Genomic DNA, 16,867 nt, shown 5'->3' with positions numbered 1-16,867 from the left:
GTACAACATCGGCTCCCCGAGTAAGCAGAGCTGAGAAAAACTGGCCCATTGTTGAACCTGCTGACCTCTGACATAAAACTCAGAATAGCAACAATCATTACAATAACAATAACAGCAGCAACAGCCAGGGAAGGATGCCAACAGGACTGCGAAGGACCGTGAAGGCTCGGCCTGCAACCCAGGGTTTCCTGCGAGATGAGAAAGCACAAAAAACTCTGGGAAAGAAGCAAAGTTAGTGACATGCATTGATGTACGCATACAGATGGAGAGGAGAGAGGAGCTCAATGCATCATGGGAGGTCCTAGGCTTATAGCAGCATAACTAAGGGCTGATCCAAGGTGAGCCTGGCCAACTATAAGCTTTATCAAAAAGGAAAGTTTTCAGCCTACTCTTAAACATAGAGAGGATGTCTGCACCCCGGAACGAACCTGGAAGATGGTTCCACAAGAGAGGAGCCTGATAGCTGAAGGCTCTGCCTCCCATTCTACTTTTAAAGACTGTAGGAACCACCGCAGTGTTCTAGTGGGATAATACGGTACTGTGAGCTCTTCAAGATATGATGGTGCCTGACCATTAAGGCCTGTGTAAGTTAGGAGAAGGATTTTAAGGATTTTTTCTATTCTAGATTTTACAGGAAGCCAATGTAGCGAAGCTAAAATGGGATAAAATGGGATTTTTTAGTTTTAGTCAGTGCACATGCAACTGCATTCTGGACCAGCTGGAGAGTCTTTAGAGACTTGTTAGGGCAGCCTGATAATGAGGAATTGCAATAATCCAAATGCATGGACTAGTTTTTCTGCATCTTTTTGGGACAGGATGTGCCTGATTTTTGTGATATTACGTAAGTGAAAAAAGGCAGTCCATGTGATTTGATTTATGTGGGAGTTAAAGGACATATCCTGATCAAAGATAACTCCCAGATTCCTTACGGTGGAGCTGGAGGTCAGGGTAATGCCATCCAGAGTAGCTATATCATTTGATATTGTGTTTCTAAGGTGTTTAGGGCCAAGCACAATAACTTCAGTTTTATCTGAGTTTAGTAGCAGAAAATTGCAGGTCATCCAGGTCTTTATGTCCTCAAGGCATGCTTGGAGTTTGTTTAACTGATTGGTTTAATCAGGCTTCATTGATAAATATAAATGGGTATCATCTGCATAACAATGAAAATTTATGGAGTGTTTCCTAATAATGTTACCTAAAGGAAGCATATACAAGGTGAACAGTATTGGTCCAAGTACAGAACCTTGTGGAACTCCGTGTCTAACTTTTGCCTTCATGGAGGATTCATCATTAACATGTACAAACTGAAATCAATCTGATAAATAGGACTTAAACAAGCTTAATGTAGTTCCTTTAATGCCAATTAAATGTTCCAGTCTCTGCAAAAGGATTTGATGGTCAATTGTGTCGAACGCGGCACTAAGATCTAACAGGACAAGTATGGAGACAAATCCTTTGTCCGATGCAGTTAGGGGGTCATTTGTGACTTTCACCAGTGCTGTTTCTGTGCTATGATGTGCTCTAAATCCTGACTGAAAATCCTCAAATAAACTATTGTTATGTAGAAAGTCACACAACTGATTAGAGACTGCTTTCTCAAGGATCTTAGAGAGAAATGGAAGGTTAGATATAGGTCTATAATTGGCTAAGACACCTGAATAAAGAGTAGGCTTCTTAAGAGGTTTAACTACAGCTACTTTAAAGGACTGTGGTACATAGCCTGTTACTTAAGACAGATTGATCATATCTAGTAAAGAAGTGCTAACTAAGGGTAAGGCTTCCTTAAGCAACCTAGTTGGGATGGGGTCTAAGAGACAGGTTGATGGTTTAGCTGAACAAATCATTGAAGTTAGTTCAGAAAAGTCAACTGGAGAAAAACAGTCCAAATATATGTCAGGATGTACAGCTGTTTCTAAGGTGCATGTGTTTGGGGAGAAATCGGTGCCTGTTGAGGGCAGGAGGTGATGAATTTTGCCTCTAATAGTTAGAATTTTATCATTAAAGACGCTCATAAAGTCGTTACTACCGAGAGCTATAGGAATACATGGATCAATAGAGTTATGACTCTTTGTCAGCCTGGCCAAAGTGCTGACAAGGAACCTAGGGCTTTATTCTCTTCTATTAATGCTGAATAATAGGCGTCTCTGGCATTACAGAGGGCCTTCCTATATGTTTTAAGACTATCTTGCCAGACTAGGCGAGATTCGTCCACTTTGGTGGAATGCCAAATCCTTTCCAAACTGTGTCTCAATTCAATTTTTAGGGTGATTTCACTTCTTTTTTTCCTGTTTTCACAAATGAAGTGGTTAATCTAGTCCAGATCTGACAGATCTAAGTATGATGGCTTTTGCTCTAGACCTGGTCTAATGTGGTCTGAATGGGGAAAAAGTCGTGAAATCGCCCTTTTTTCAGTTTTCACAAATAGAATAAAGGTTTCACAAATCTGAAAGTAGTTTAAACAGCATTAAGGCTTTTGCTATGATGTTTAACAGCTGTTCATATGTGTAAGTGGTGCAAAAACAGAGAATAAGCTGCTAAATATTATTATTTCCTTTAACTTTCTCCAAGGGACAATTAGTTGCACAGCCAGCAGTTAATATAATCATCCTCAACAATCAACAAACAAACAATTCACACAAAAAACGTAGAATGACATAACATTATTCAAAAGGCCGACAGCAGCAGGGACAAATGAGTTCTTAAATCTATTGGTCCTGCATCTAGACAGATTATATCTGCGACCAGAAACCTGAACTCACTCAACAAGGAGAGACTGGTCCTTCTTTGTGGCTCTGACTTTGTTCACTTGGGAGAGGTCATTTAGATTTGTACCTGCAATTTTACTGCACAAACAACATTGGTATTTGGTAGAGGTGTGCCCGAATATAAATACATTATCCGTCTGAGCACAAATAGTGGGTTTTATACAAATATTTGTTTCATACAAATATTTAAAAAAATATTTGTTGGGGGTATTTGCCAGAGGTAAAGCTGAGCTACTGACACAAGCAAAGTGCTCCCAAGGGACTCTCCATAACCTGTTGTTCCCCTTCTCCTTTCCACAAAGTTAGGTTGTAAAAAACTAAGGTTAATTTAATCATTACTGAGCAGGGACACAATGACTGAATTATCAAAAACAAATAAAAGTGGTAGGAGGACACACCCCTGGCACAACGCCATTGACTTTCACCTAATCAGAAGTTTACTTGAGTGGTCAGATCATTTCTATGAAATCAGGGCGTTTCTTCTTCACACCTCCTTCTGTTCATGATTAAAGATCGGGTGGAGTTTGTCCCTCATAGAGAATATAAAGATAGAAACCACAGAACTCTCTCAGAGCATCACAAACCTTTCTGCTGTAAGTTCACTGATTCTGTTTTGTTGTTTTTCCAGATTAGTGCTGCAGGACCTCTAAACTCATCCAGGTCAACATGATCTTAGTAAGGTGAAAGCAAAATGAGGAGAGAATTTAAACATGATCAGCACTTGTGTTATTGATGAGTTCTGATCGAGATATTGATGACTGTCTGTGTGAGCACTGTGGCTACAGATGTTTAAGAGATAAAGAGAGTTTCTTGCTGTCAACAGAACTTTCTCTTTCCTGCTGCTGTTGTAACTGAACTGATGATGTGAATCTTCATTGTTGGGACGTTGCTGTACAGCTGCAGAAACACAAAGAACAACTTCAACCTGCATGAAACTCAAACCAAACATCAAACAGGTAAAATCTCCTGCAAATTATTATAAACACTTGTTGCTGCTAGTTGTTAAAGTTTTATGTAATGTTATCATGTGAATCAGTGCGGATTAATAATAATATGTTTATTATTTTTATAACAAAAAAATGATTTAAGAAATGTGAAATAGTGATTTATGATGAAGCACAATTAAGAAGAGATTAGATCCATTCAATGAGGATACAGGCAGGTATGTGGCTGCTGAGGCTTCTGCATTGTGATGGTTAGTAATAAACATGCTGTGACACCAGGATCTCTAATATTGTTAGGAACAAACATATGCACAATAAATAATGATTAAAGCTGCAAGCAGCAATGATCGGGCCCTCGCACCCTTGCGCACGTTGGGGTGTGGCGCAGTCGAAGGGTTTTTATTGCAGGCATGCAGATGTGGTCAAGACCGGGCTCTTAGCGAACATTGCATGAAAGAGTTAAATATCATTTCCTGTGTCCACTTTGTGATGCAAGAGAACACATTAAATAAACCTCATGTTGCTGTATGTCAACTGTAGACGACACCATGAAAGTTTCATGTGAATCAGGTGATGTTTGTCATTTAGGCATGACTTCCTGTAGGTGGTGCTATGACTATGCCTCAATATTGACATGTAGATGTGTTCAGGACAGGATTCCTATCAATCACGAGAAATTTGGTGCAGGTTGGACAATGTACATTCAAGCTACAGTAACTTCCTGCTTTATGGCGAAACGTCAACGTTTGTCGCATCGCCACAGCAAGGGCGGTTCAGTGAAAACTCAAGATTTTGATAATTTTGATCACAACTAGTCTAGATGACACACACTGATTTTGAAGTTGTTATGATGAATTCTGTAGGAGTAATTCTTTAAAATACAAGACATGTGAAATCGCCAAAATTGACCACTAAGTTCAAAATGGCTGACTTCCTGTTGGGTTTAAGCTATGGATCCAAGAGACTTTTTTGTGTGCCTTGGCATGATACATGTGTGTATTTTTGTACATGTAAGTTTAACATGGCACGGGGGGTACTTTGTTTAAATATTGTCGGGGGAGCTGTTGAGCCATTCTTCCACACCTATGTCAGCCACCTATACAATATTACAGAATATTAAGACCTTTCGTGTGGCAAAGTTTTGTGAGTTTTCAAGCATGTCTAGCCCCTTAAAAATAGCTTTGCTTTGTGGTAAACAATGTGTTGCCATGGCAACGGCTTTTAAGGAAGACTCAAAATCTTCAGTAGTTATCATCAGCAAGGTCTTATTCCTTGGCTGACCAAATTTTATGTTTCTGGCTAACCTGCTAGGAGTAGTTAGCAAAAGAGTGGCGCTTAAGACTCCCTGTTGAGATGAGATGAGGACACCTATTAAGTAAACATCATGTTGCTGTGTACCAACTGTAGACCACACCTTGAACAATTCATGGGAACCACATGATGTTTGTCATATAAGGCTGACTTGCTTAAACCTGTGTCATCAAAATTATGCAAGTTTTGGGCCCTAATTAAAATTAAAGCTGCAAGCAGCGATGTACGGGCCCTTGCACCCTAGCGTACATCGGGGCACGCGCAGTTGAAGGGCTTTCTTTGTAGGCATGCAGATGTGTTCAGGACCGGACTCTCATCGAACATTGCATGAAGGAGTTAAATATCATTTCCTGTGTCCACTATATGGTTCTAGAGAACACCTATTAAGTAAACATCATGTTGCTGTATATCTACTGTAGACCACACCTTGAAAATTTCATGTGAATCAGATGATGTTTGTCATATAAGACTGACCTGTCACATCTGTGTCATCAAAATCATGCAAGTTTTGGGCCCATTCACTTGAATTTCAATTAGTAAATTGAAAACTCATGAGTTTGTGTGTAAAACAAATTTATTTCCTAATTTTCATCAAGTCTATTTTTAGAGAAGACTTTTGATCCACATGACCTGGTCAAAGTTTGATTTGAAATGTGTACTGTCAGGTGTGTAGAGACAATAAGTAACTGCAGCTGGACACAGAAAAATACTCATATATTTGAATGGAGAGTGTGAGCGAACCGCTAGGTGCTTGGGCCCTAATAAAGGAAAAACTGCGGTACAGAGCTACAAATTTTAGTTTTGATGGTATTTTTCTACAGCACTTTATCACTAAACTGTCACCCTCACTCCATTTTTTCCCTTCCCCTCATAGGTCATCCTCACTACTGAATTATAAATATAAGACCTATAATTATTGTAAAATAAATGATAATAACACCAAACTTCATACAAAGTTTGTATATAATGTACTGTATGTATATAGACCTTTCTGCTGTATCCTACAAAAATGAGCTGCATTCAACTCCCACACCAGTGGCGGCTGGTGACTCAAAAAATTGGGGAGGACAGGAGGAAAACCAACATACTGCATCAAACTATATCATTGTCCCCCACCTGATGAAATCAGAGGGGTGGGGGGCAATTTTATATGCCAATAAAACAATTTGCTTTTAAAAACAAAAAACCCTGAGTGGTGTAAAGGCTGCTTCTTTAAAGACATTTAGCATATACATATTGTTTCTAAACAAAGAAGAGCTCATTTTAGCCATGGACTGGTTCAGATGTGTGATTTTACCAAAAAAGTGAAATTCAAATTTATAATTTTGTTCTATTGTGACAATAAATTTATGTTCTCATCAAAAACAGAAAAGATATCACATGATTTACACATTTTTCCTATGTATTTTCTGATTATACAGAAATATATAAAGTACCATAAAGCTTATAATGTGATACAGCTTCAGATCAGTGCTGAATACTAGAAAGACTGAACACCAAAAACATTCACAGATCTAAAAGTGTAGGTTCACATCAGAAGGTATTAATGCATGTATCAAATACATGACTTACACACTCTCATCTATGTGCATGACATACAAAATATAGTCTACAAAGCTGACATGTTAACACTAGGGGTGCAACGGACCACAAAATTCACGGTTCGGATCGTATCACGGATTTGAGTCACAGATCGGATCATTTTTAGGATCAGCAAAAAAAAAAAGGGGGAGACAAATAAAACTTTGTTTTCTATTTATTCTGTAACACACTTACAGCATGAAACAGCAATGAACTTTTGCCCATGGTCTTAAATGAATACATTCAAGACAAACAACATTTAAGATGTCTAATGTTTAAATAAAATAAAATAAAATATATGAAATATTCAATGCTCAATTATCACAATATGAGGCATGATACCTTCCTCTTTTAAACACGTAGTGAAAGAAACAGCCTGTGTCCACATCATCAAAACTTGATGATAACTGAGAAACATGAACACATGTCCCGTCCTGCAGCTTGTTGAACGAGTCACCAAACAAACATTCATCGCTAACATCAGTTAGCAGCTAGATGCTAATTAGCTGCTCAGCTGTAGCACATTAAACAGCAGGTAAACATACCTACAGATGTCACTTCAGACCTGTTAGATGCTGGTTTGATCATTACCCTTCAAAATCCCTGTTAGTGATACGCTGTCTGCCCATGACTTGTACTTACAGCAGTTTGTTTACTTTGTCTTAAATGAGACATTCAATTTTGCAATTAATCCACAGTTCATATGCCTGCCGAACCGTGGGGGGCGATCCGTATGGATCACGGATCAACTACAATCAGTTACACCACTTGTTAACACTTGTTATTCTAGTTACTTTAAGCTTATTAGTCAATATACAGTTCAGCTTAAAAACGAACTAAAGAAACTGTCAGAAGCAAGCAGCCAGACCTCCTGCACACTCATTCACTAATCACACAACATCAACAGGTGAATGAACAATCACTCAATCAAAAACGGGATCAATTCCACATGAATGAGTGAGTCCAGACATCTCACTGTAACTTCAACAAGCAAACTACCCACAACACATTATATATATATATATATATATATATATATATCTGCTGCATTCTTGTTAAGGAGATAAATTGACACAACAGCCACATAGAGAGACATTTAACCATCAGAGATGAAATTAGCGACCAAAGAGACAGAGAGAGAGAAGCTGTATCTGCTTCATGTTATCTGATGTCTTCTTTCTATCATGGAGATGAAGTATTCATGTCCTAACATCCATTTGTGACTGTTGGTCATCTTGTTTGTTAGTTAACAGAACTTTATGGCTGCTGCTTAACCAGTCTGATATCATTAGCAACAATGACAAACAGGCTAACTCTCCTGGTTGTTTCTCCAGTTGCTTCTCTCTCCAGCCGCTCCCTGGTGGTGTCCTGCTGCTGCTGCACTGCACAGTCCATATAATTTCTCCCATTAGCTTAACAACGGTCCTTAACAGTCCTTCCATGGATGTATAAAGAGTCCTTCAGGCTGCTACAACAAGCCAGCTGTTGCATTGGCTAACGCAAGGAGCAATCTACTGCTGCTACTCTGCCTTACAGTGGAGAGAATTTAAGATGAATTCTGGAAAGTATCATTGGACCAACTTGATGTCAATATTGCATTCTGGTTGTTGATTGGTTAGGGAGGACATCTTCCCTTAGAGTATCATTTTACGTGTCTCTTCGAAATAAGAGATAAAAAATATGATATAAATAATACTGATATTTGGTAATGGTTTATTTCAACCAAATATTCTTTTTTATATTTTGATCTCCCTCCTGCCTCTCAAAAAATAGAGGAGGATCAACCTCCTCCGCCTCTATGGACCAGCCACCACTGTGTGTGGCACCCCCCCCTCCCTTTCTTCCCTCCTCTCTCTCTCCCTCTCAGTTGGATAGGAGAATATTTAAGTACACATCTTGTGAAATCTCCTCATAAATCCCATTAGTTTGGCCAAATCTTACAGTAAAAATCATTTTTTTTGTAGAAAATTTCATTGTGAATCCATTGATACAGGTTTGAAAGTGGTCAACAACAACAGCATATGATTTGTTGGTCTTGATGAGACGAATAATTGAAATTTGGTTTGATCTCTCTATGACATTCCTACGGGCCATGGCAGCCATTTAAGTTACATAGGTGGCGCTAGCGCTCACACATTTTGGCACTTTGGGGGTTCATTTTTACATTTTATCAAATTTTTCACCAGACGTGCTTGCCAAATTTGGTGAGTTTTTGAGCATGTTTAGGGGGTCAAATTTAGGTCTGATGTCCCGTAATAACTAAAGCTGCAAGCAGCGTTGAACGGGCCCTCGCGCCTCTGTGCACGTCGGGCCGCAGCACAGTCAAAGGGCTTCTGTCACGGGCATGTAGATGTCTTCAAACCCAGGCTGTTTTCAGACAGTGCAAGAAGGAGATAAACATCACTTACTCTGTCCACCATTTTGCCTGCTGCTGGGGCTGCTTTCTGGAAGCTGACAAATCACAAAGCTTGTCTCCATGGCTCTGGGAATCTGCCTGATTGCACTTCTATGTGTTGTACGTTTAAATGTACATTGTTACTAGTACTTGCTGGACAAAGACGTGTAACTTTAGTTTTTCACTGTTATCTAACATTGCATGAAAGAGTTAAATATCATTTCCTGAGTCCACTATATGGTGCTAGAAAACACCCATAGTGTAAACATCATGTCGCTGTATATCAACTGTAGACCACACCTTGAACAATTCATGGGAACCAGATGATGTTTGTCATATAAGGCTGAGTTGCTCACACCTGTGTCATCAAAACTGTGCAAGTTTTGGGCCCATTCACTTGAATTTCAATTAGTAAATTGAAAACTCTTGATGAGATTGTGTGTAAAACAAATTAATTTCCTAATTTTCATCAAGGTTATTTTTAGAAAAAGTAAAGACTTTTGACCCACATGACCTGGTCAAAGTTTGATTGAAATGTGTACTGTCAGGTGTGTAGAGACAATAAGTAAATGCAGCCGGACACAGAAAAATACTCATATATTTGAATGGAGAGTGTGAGCAAACTGCTAGGTGCTTGGGCCCTAATAAAGGAAAAACTGCAGTACAGAGCTACAAATTTTAGTTTTGATTTTATTTTTCTGCAGCACTTTATCGTCGCGAATCCATTGATACAGGTTTCAAAGTGGTCAGATTTATAATTTAGACGTCAAAACCATTTGTTTGACACAAAGTCCATGCCTAGCGATTGCCTCCCCATTGGTTTACATTGTAAGGTGTGATGTGGCACTACAACTTTCAGGGCTTACAATATCTAAATCGTTCTAGTTATTACAAAGTTTTTAACAACTTTTGTTCAGCACAGTGTCATGAGTCATGTATTTAAGTTTGAAGCTGATATCATTAACGCCTTAGGAGGAGATGGCGTTTCTTGGGGGTCCAAAATTGGCGCAAAGTCATACTTTGATGGGCATATTGCGGACTTCCTGTTGGTTTTAGGTCAGGGGTGTCAGCATATGATTTGTAGGTCTTGATGAGATGAATAATTGAGTTTTAGTTCAATCTCGCTACAACATTCCTACGGGCCGCGGCAGCCATATTAGATACATAGGTGGCGCTATAGTGCACATTTTGGCACTTTGGGGGATAATTTTTACATTTTATCAAATATTTCACCTGATGTGCGTGCCAAATTTGGTGAGTTTTTGAGCATGTTCAGGGGGTCAAATTAAGGGTTGAAGTGGTGTAATAATTAAAGCTGCAAGCAGTGTTGCGCACGTCGGGCCGCGGCGCAGTTGAAGGGCTTCTGTCACGGGCATGTAGATGTCTTCAGACCCAGGCTGTTTTCAGACAGAAGGAGATAAACATCACTTCCTTTGTCCACTATTTTGCCCACTGCTGGGGCTGCTTTTCTGCTATTTCATAGGGGGCGTAATTCAGCCAGTTTGCATCACTGACTGAATATTGTCATGAGGACGTGTTCTTATCAAACATGCAAAGTTTGGGGCAGACTGGAGCATTTGCACTAAAGTTGTAGCAATTTCCTCTGTCATGGCGAAACATCAAAACTCAACGCCACGCCACAGCCACACGCTTCAATGATAGCTGAATTATAGCATATTAGGCACATTACGGCCACACTCCGCATTGGACTGTAGACCAAATATTAAATCCTACACATCCATCCTGTCTGTCTAATAAACTTAACTACTAAATATAATTATATATTATATATATATATATATATATATAAATAATATAATACTAAACTGGTTTGAATCATACTTAATTCACTTAAATCACCCTTTCTGAATTAAATTGGAGGAATCTGATTGGTTAAATTTATGTGAATATCTTGAGTCAGCAACTGGCTGCACTGCTGCACTGACTGGATGATGTTTCTAGAGGAGCCGTTTAGAGAAGGAAACAAACAGGAAGCTGCTGCAGCATTTCCTCCCCCATTATAATAATTAACATGTTCATGAGTGTTGTATGTAATTTTTTTATTTTACAAAAGCTTTATTTGAAAAGAAATAACACTTTCCACCAGGTGGGTTGTGTTGGTGCATTGGTGCTGAATATCTTTGAGTTTTGGCCTTTTGTTGGACAAAACAAGATATTTGATGACGTCACCGTGTCCCTTAGTTACTTTCCATCACTGCTGGTGTAAATGTTGTTAGTTTTGCGGATAATTGGTCACCAAAGTATTCGACACATTGAAAAATTTTGACCAGATAATGGCTTTAGATGAAAAGTCAGATGATCATAGTTATTACAATTCATACTGAGGGGAACATGAATGTGTGAAACTGATTTCTTGACACCCCATCCAACAGTTGTTGAGATATTTCACAGAATATGTGAAAACTTGCTGCTAGAGGAAAAGTCAGAGGATTCAGAATCATCCTCTGGGGAACAGAAATGTCTGTACAAAATTTCATTACAAACAGTTTAATATTTTTTAGAGATATTAGACGCAGAACATTTTATCTGCTCAACATGAGCACAAATACAGGATCAAAGCACAAGGAACACAAAAAGTGACGGTCAGCTAGTCTGGATTTCAGTTTACACACATTGAGCTGATTACTTTTTCTTTGTTTTCTGTAACAAACAGCTTCCCTCTATTTTCTTTCCCTTGTGTTACTACTGACCCATTTAGGAAGCCTACCATTCCACAGTATCTCTGTGGATTTTTGTAAATCTTAGAAAGTCCTAAGACCCTCTGTATCCATGATATGTCAAAGAATATTTATCCTATTAGTGTATGTCTATGCTTATTATTTTATTTAGTGTTGATAGATTCTGCAGTACCTCTGTGTTGCAGCCACATTACAAGGTGACAGACAACAGGGAGAACTAGCAAGCTGTTGTCCATTTTTTCCAGTTCACACTGAGCAATGGACGCTGACGCCACAGGGACAATGGAGGTGGCAGCGCTCGGCCGGCCTTTCAGCCTCGGGATGTTGTACGACTGCCGCAAAGACTCACTCATCCCTGGTAAGAATTCACATGTAGAAATACTAAATGCATCACAACTAGACAACAACCAAAAGATTCTGGCCACTGAAATTGAACATCGGAAGAAATTCGTCCAGTGTGTGATCTGTGAAAAATAGAAAATGAGGATCCTTTGTCTTTTGTTTAGTGTTATGAAGAATACAAGTGAGTTCTTTGATATGAGAGACTCACATCATCTGAGATGGTTGTTTGAAAAAGAGACCTTTAAATCATCACCTTATTTAGTGAATTCAGGAATAAAACCTTGTATAAGTAAGGTGTAAGGCTCGAACAATCATTGTTGTTTTTTATTCTTAGATCACCTGGACTGATTTGTGATCAGCAGTGACCAGTTCTCTGTTGTATGTCTGTTAAAGGTGTCTTATAATCCCATAAGAGATGGGACATGAAATGGCAGAACATTCATTCATTCATTAAAGGAAGTTGATCTTGATTTTTGCTTCTTCTTTTGCAGGCATGACATTGTGGGACCTTAATGATCTGAAAAATGATATACAAGAAAGACCACAGCACTGCAACGATTTTCAGATAGTTGCATCTGAATCAATTGCAGATAAATCTTCAGCATTAAATGTAGAAGCATCGCTGAAGGCAAGTTTCCTTGGTGGACTAGTAGAGGTTGGAGGATCTGCCAAATACCTGAAAGATAGTAAAACATCCAAACATCAGGCCAGAGTAACACTGAAGTACCATGCAACCACAAAGATGAAGCAACTGTCAATGAATCATCTTGGAAGAGACAATGTAAAGCATCCGGATGTCTTTGATAAAGCAATAGCAACACATGTAGTCACAGGTATCCTTTATGGGGCACAAGCCTTCTTTGTCTTTGACCGTGAGGTGTCTGATGAAGAAAGTCATCAAGACATTCATGGCAACATGAAGGTGATGATCAAGAAAATCCCCACCATCACAGTAGGGGGGGAAGGTTCTGTCCAAATGGAAACCAAGGACATTGAAAAGGTGGAGAAGTTCTCCTGCAAATTCCATGGAGACTTTTTACTGAAGAAAACTCCAACATCCTTTCAGGATGCTATACAAGTCTACCAAAGCCTACCCCAATTACTGGGAACCAATGGAGAAAATGCTGTACCAATGAAGGTCTGGCTGATGCCACTTGTGAGTTTAGATCCATCTGCTGCTAAACTCGTCCGTCAGATAAGTATAAGTTTAGTGCAGAAATCCCAGAGTGTCCTGGAGGACTTCACTGAGCTGGAAATGAGGTGCAATGATGCAATGAGAACCACCACTGCACAGCAGTTCCCACAGATTGATAAAAAACTTAAAACATTTGCAGAATTTTGCTCCGAGTACAAACTGGAATTCCAACAAAATCTGGCAAAGAAACTTCCATCAATCAGGGGAGGAGGGGAAGAGGAGGCTGTGCTCGCAGAGATTCTGAAGAAGAGACATTCTTCTCCTTTCAACAACACAAGCCTGAACGAGTGGATGGACTGTAAAGAGAGAGAAATAAGCAGGTTAAAAATTTTCACCAACATGATGAAAAACACCAAGATTGTCCCATCTGAAAATGTGCTTGATGAAGAAATTCTCTGTGCAGAACATGCTGTGTGTTTTGTTTTCACCTCACTGGGAAGTGCTGAACCGTATCTCTCAGCTTTATCAAACTACTTGGAAGAAACACCCAAACCAGACGACCCTCAAGATCCACAGACTTACAATGTAGAGAAGGAACAATGGTACGCCTCAAAAGAAGTATCTTATGCAATGAAGAACAAAGTAAATCTATTCAGTGATTTTGCAGAGGCCAACAAGGAGAAGAAGAACATTAAGTTCCTGACAGTAGGTTTAACAAATGAGACACAGAAAGGTTCAAGCATCTATGTTTATGAAAACGGTTTTTCTGTCAGTGAGAACTTTGAGCCGCCTTCAAAGCCTGAAACAGTGACAGCAGGTGATGTAACCCACAACAGTGTTACACTGAAGATTTGTCCACCAAGATTTGGAGCAGCGAACATCACCTCCTACTCTGTAGAGTACTGTGTCAGCGGAGAGGATGGATGGCAACAAAAACCAGCACCAAAGGCTGAAGAAGTGACAGTGAGCGATCTGACTCCTAACACAGAGTACATGTTCAGATGCAGAGCAGTGACCTCAGTAGGTGTTGGGCCAGCCGATGAAGTCAGCGGTCTCATTAAAACCTTACCTTGCAGCCCTCCTGGAAAACCTCAAGATGAAACAACCTCAGGTGAGATATCAGTTAGCTGGGAGAAACTTGCAGAGATTGGACAAGATGTCCACATTTATGATCATAAAAAAGATGTCAGCAGGTGCTCTGACTCCGTGCTGGAAAGAGAAGGCTTTGAACAGCCAATAATGTAATAACATTTTTTGCACATAATAAGTTATTACATTTTTAGCTGAGTTAACAAAATCATACAAAATAACTGGATCCGATAATTAGTCACACTTCCTTAACACCCTTTCTGTTGCCTCTTGCAACACAGACAATTACTCTTATGTCATATAATATGAAATCTATACCTCTCTCATAGCAAACCTGACTCTGACAAGTCACAGGAAAATGTATTAAAATCAGAATCCTTGCCCTATTTACATCCCTGGTTATTTGAATGCAGTCATGACAAGCCATTGAAGCAAATGATATCTGTAGATCATTCTTGAGACGTGTATTTTCTTTGGAAATTATGGGGACATGTTGAAACATGGTTTCAACATATGTTATGACATGGTTGATACCAGTGGCTGCCTTAGATCCTCTAGTTTCATATGATACCAGTATCTTCACTAGCTTTAAAACTGAGCTCGCTGCAGCCTCTGAAAGATGGCGGCAAAGGGTGCAGACGCCCCCGTGGGTCTCTGATGGTTAATCAGAATGATCCCACAAATTTGTACATCCTCTTGCACTAAATACATAAGAAATGTTAGTATATGTGCATGAGTATCACTTAAATATACTCTATTTACCAAATTAAATTAAATCACTAATTATCTTTCAACATGCGTGTGTGTGTGTGTGGTCAGGTTTTGAGTAGCTTTTTGAAAGAAGCAACTATAAGGGTGTCATGGAAGTGTGTTCAGAGGCCAGATGTATAAAATGTGTATAAAAATATATGCACTTCCTAAATGTAACACCCGTTCCATGTAGCTATTTAGTTAGTAACTGTCCAACAAGTGTTGTAGTACTATGGGCTGGACCCTGGGTTCGTTTACCCGTGGCTGGCCGTGCTAACCTGTGTAACCGAAATGAAATTACCAGCTTTTAAACCTTTACATGAATATCAACTACAAATATATGGCGGTGCCTCCACTTAGCAGGAATGTATAGTAGGAATCACTAATTTTAAATCCCACTAAGAATTATGTTTTTAGTCACTATTCTCTGGTTTTTAGACTCAAATCATACCTTAAAACGACACACACAGTACTTTAAATGCAAATAATGAATTTAGTTAATGAAAACAAATATTTAAACCAATTAATAAAAATTAATAAGTATGAAAATATTGTACAAAACTTAGTTGTGTTTCCCTTTTGCTTTTCAAACTTTTCTCAGAAGTTATGACCTCTTTATATATTATCAGTTTCAAAGCTTCTAACTAAAGGGCCCACACTCACACGCACACACTCACTCTGCAACTAAAATAAAATTTTGTCCTTTAAACCAAAACAAAACGTCGCAGGCCTGACTCATTGCTCGGGAGCATAGAGTCCTAAAACAAATGGCCGCTTCACTTGCAAATGCAAGCTACAAAACAAAATAGCACGTGCACTGGTTAATCGTTACCCACAAATCCCTGAGTTGAAACATGGGCAAAGGATGAGGAATGGGGCGATGCATGATGAGGGGAATGATGAGTGAGGTTACAGGCTGGTGGACGACAACAGTCCAGACAAAGTGATAGCTGAGCGGGAGACATCTACTCTTCCATAGAGTCCAAGAAGTGTTTCCTGGTCCTCAGTCTATTAGAGGTACATGACAGTTTTTCTCACTCACTGAACTTGTCCTAAAGCTCTTTTACTATTCATGTCGAGTGCATTTTGAGCTTTTATCTAATTCCCATCAACACATACTAGCAACAAACAGTAACATTAGCTGTTACTATGGTGCAGTGTGTGCTAATATAACTAGCGTGCTAATGCGCTAATCGCGATTAGCATCTATCTTTTACACAATACATTGTGATGAAGCGATACAAAAATTTACATATTTATTTTTCTAAAATGAAACATTTTTAGACTGGGCTACAGAAACATAAAGTGGTATTTATAAAAACAAAATATAGACTACATGAATAATAAAAAAAATAATTGACACACTGACTAAAAGAATAAGATAGATGCACCTCTCATCATTTCTTCATTCTTTTGGCTTGCACCAAGGTTTCATAAGCTTTATGCTTCGCCATGAGCCTCTTTATTGACACTTTTGTTTGCTCTTCTCTTATTTCTCTCTCCTACACTTGAGGATGGCTGCAGGGAAACTTGTTTCTCAACACCTGTGGCACACTGTACTACCTGAACCATAACTGATGTCACTAAACACGAGATCCCGACTGCGACCAGAGGGGTGTTCCATCAATGCAGCTAAAGAAAGCTGCGCTTACTTGAAGAAGCCTGGCTAGAATTAACGTCAACTTTCACTTGAAGCTCAAGCTGTTCCACTAACGCAGCTGAGCTGCATCTAGTCAACGCTAAGTCTAGCCAGACTGGAATAAGCTTCAAGTGTGCATGTGCATGGAGTACATAAGCAGCCCAGAACAGTCGATTGTCGAAAAGACGATACTGTGTCGCAAAAAGAAGAGAAAACT

The 16,867-nt window shown here is 39.2% G+C and overlaps 1 protein-coding gene across 4 annotated transcripts in view; it reads left to right on the top strand.

Annotated features, from left to right (window-relative positions):
- LOC122993956 (verrucotoxin subunit beta-like) overlaps nt 1-16,867 on the top strand; it is a 34,776-nt gene that overhangs the window by 11,931 nt on the left and 5,978 nt on the right. For 3 of the 4 annotated variants that reach the window (XM_044368436.1, XM_044368435.1, XM_044368433.1), the window contains exons 1-3: nt 3,552-3,721; nt 11,941-12,053; nt 12,529-14,283. In XM_044368436.1, the coding sequence (XP_044224371.1) occupies nt 11,954-12,053; nt 12,529-14,283 (1,855 nt within the window). In that variant the 5' untranslated portion in view covers nt 3,552-3,721; nt 11,941-11,953. Of the gene's footprint in view, nt 1-3,551; nt 3,722-11,940; nt 12,054-12,528; nt 14,284-16,867 lie in introns of those variants that run through there. The other variant, XM_044368434.1, reaches the window with a different exon arrangement.

Source organism: Thunnus albacares, chromosome 12, assembly GCF_914725855.1.
Source record: "Thunnus albacares chromosome 12, fThuAlb1.1, whole genome shotgun sequence".
NCBI lineage: Eukaryota > Metazoa > Chordata > Actinopteri > Scombriformes > Scombridae > Thunnus > Thunnus albacares.
This window is presented reverse-complemented; position numbering and strand designations above follow the sequence as displayed.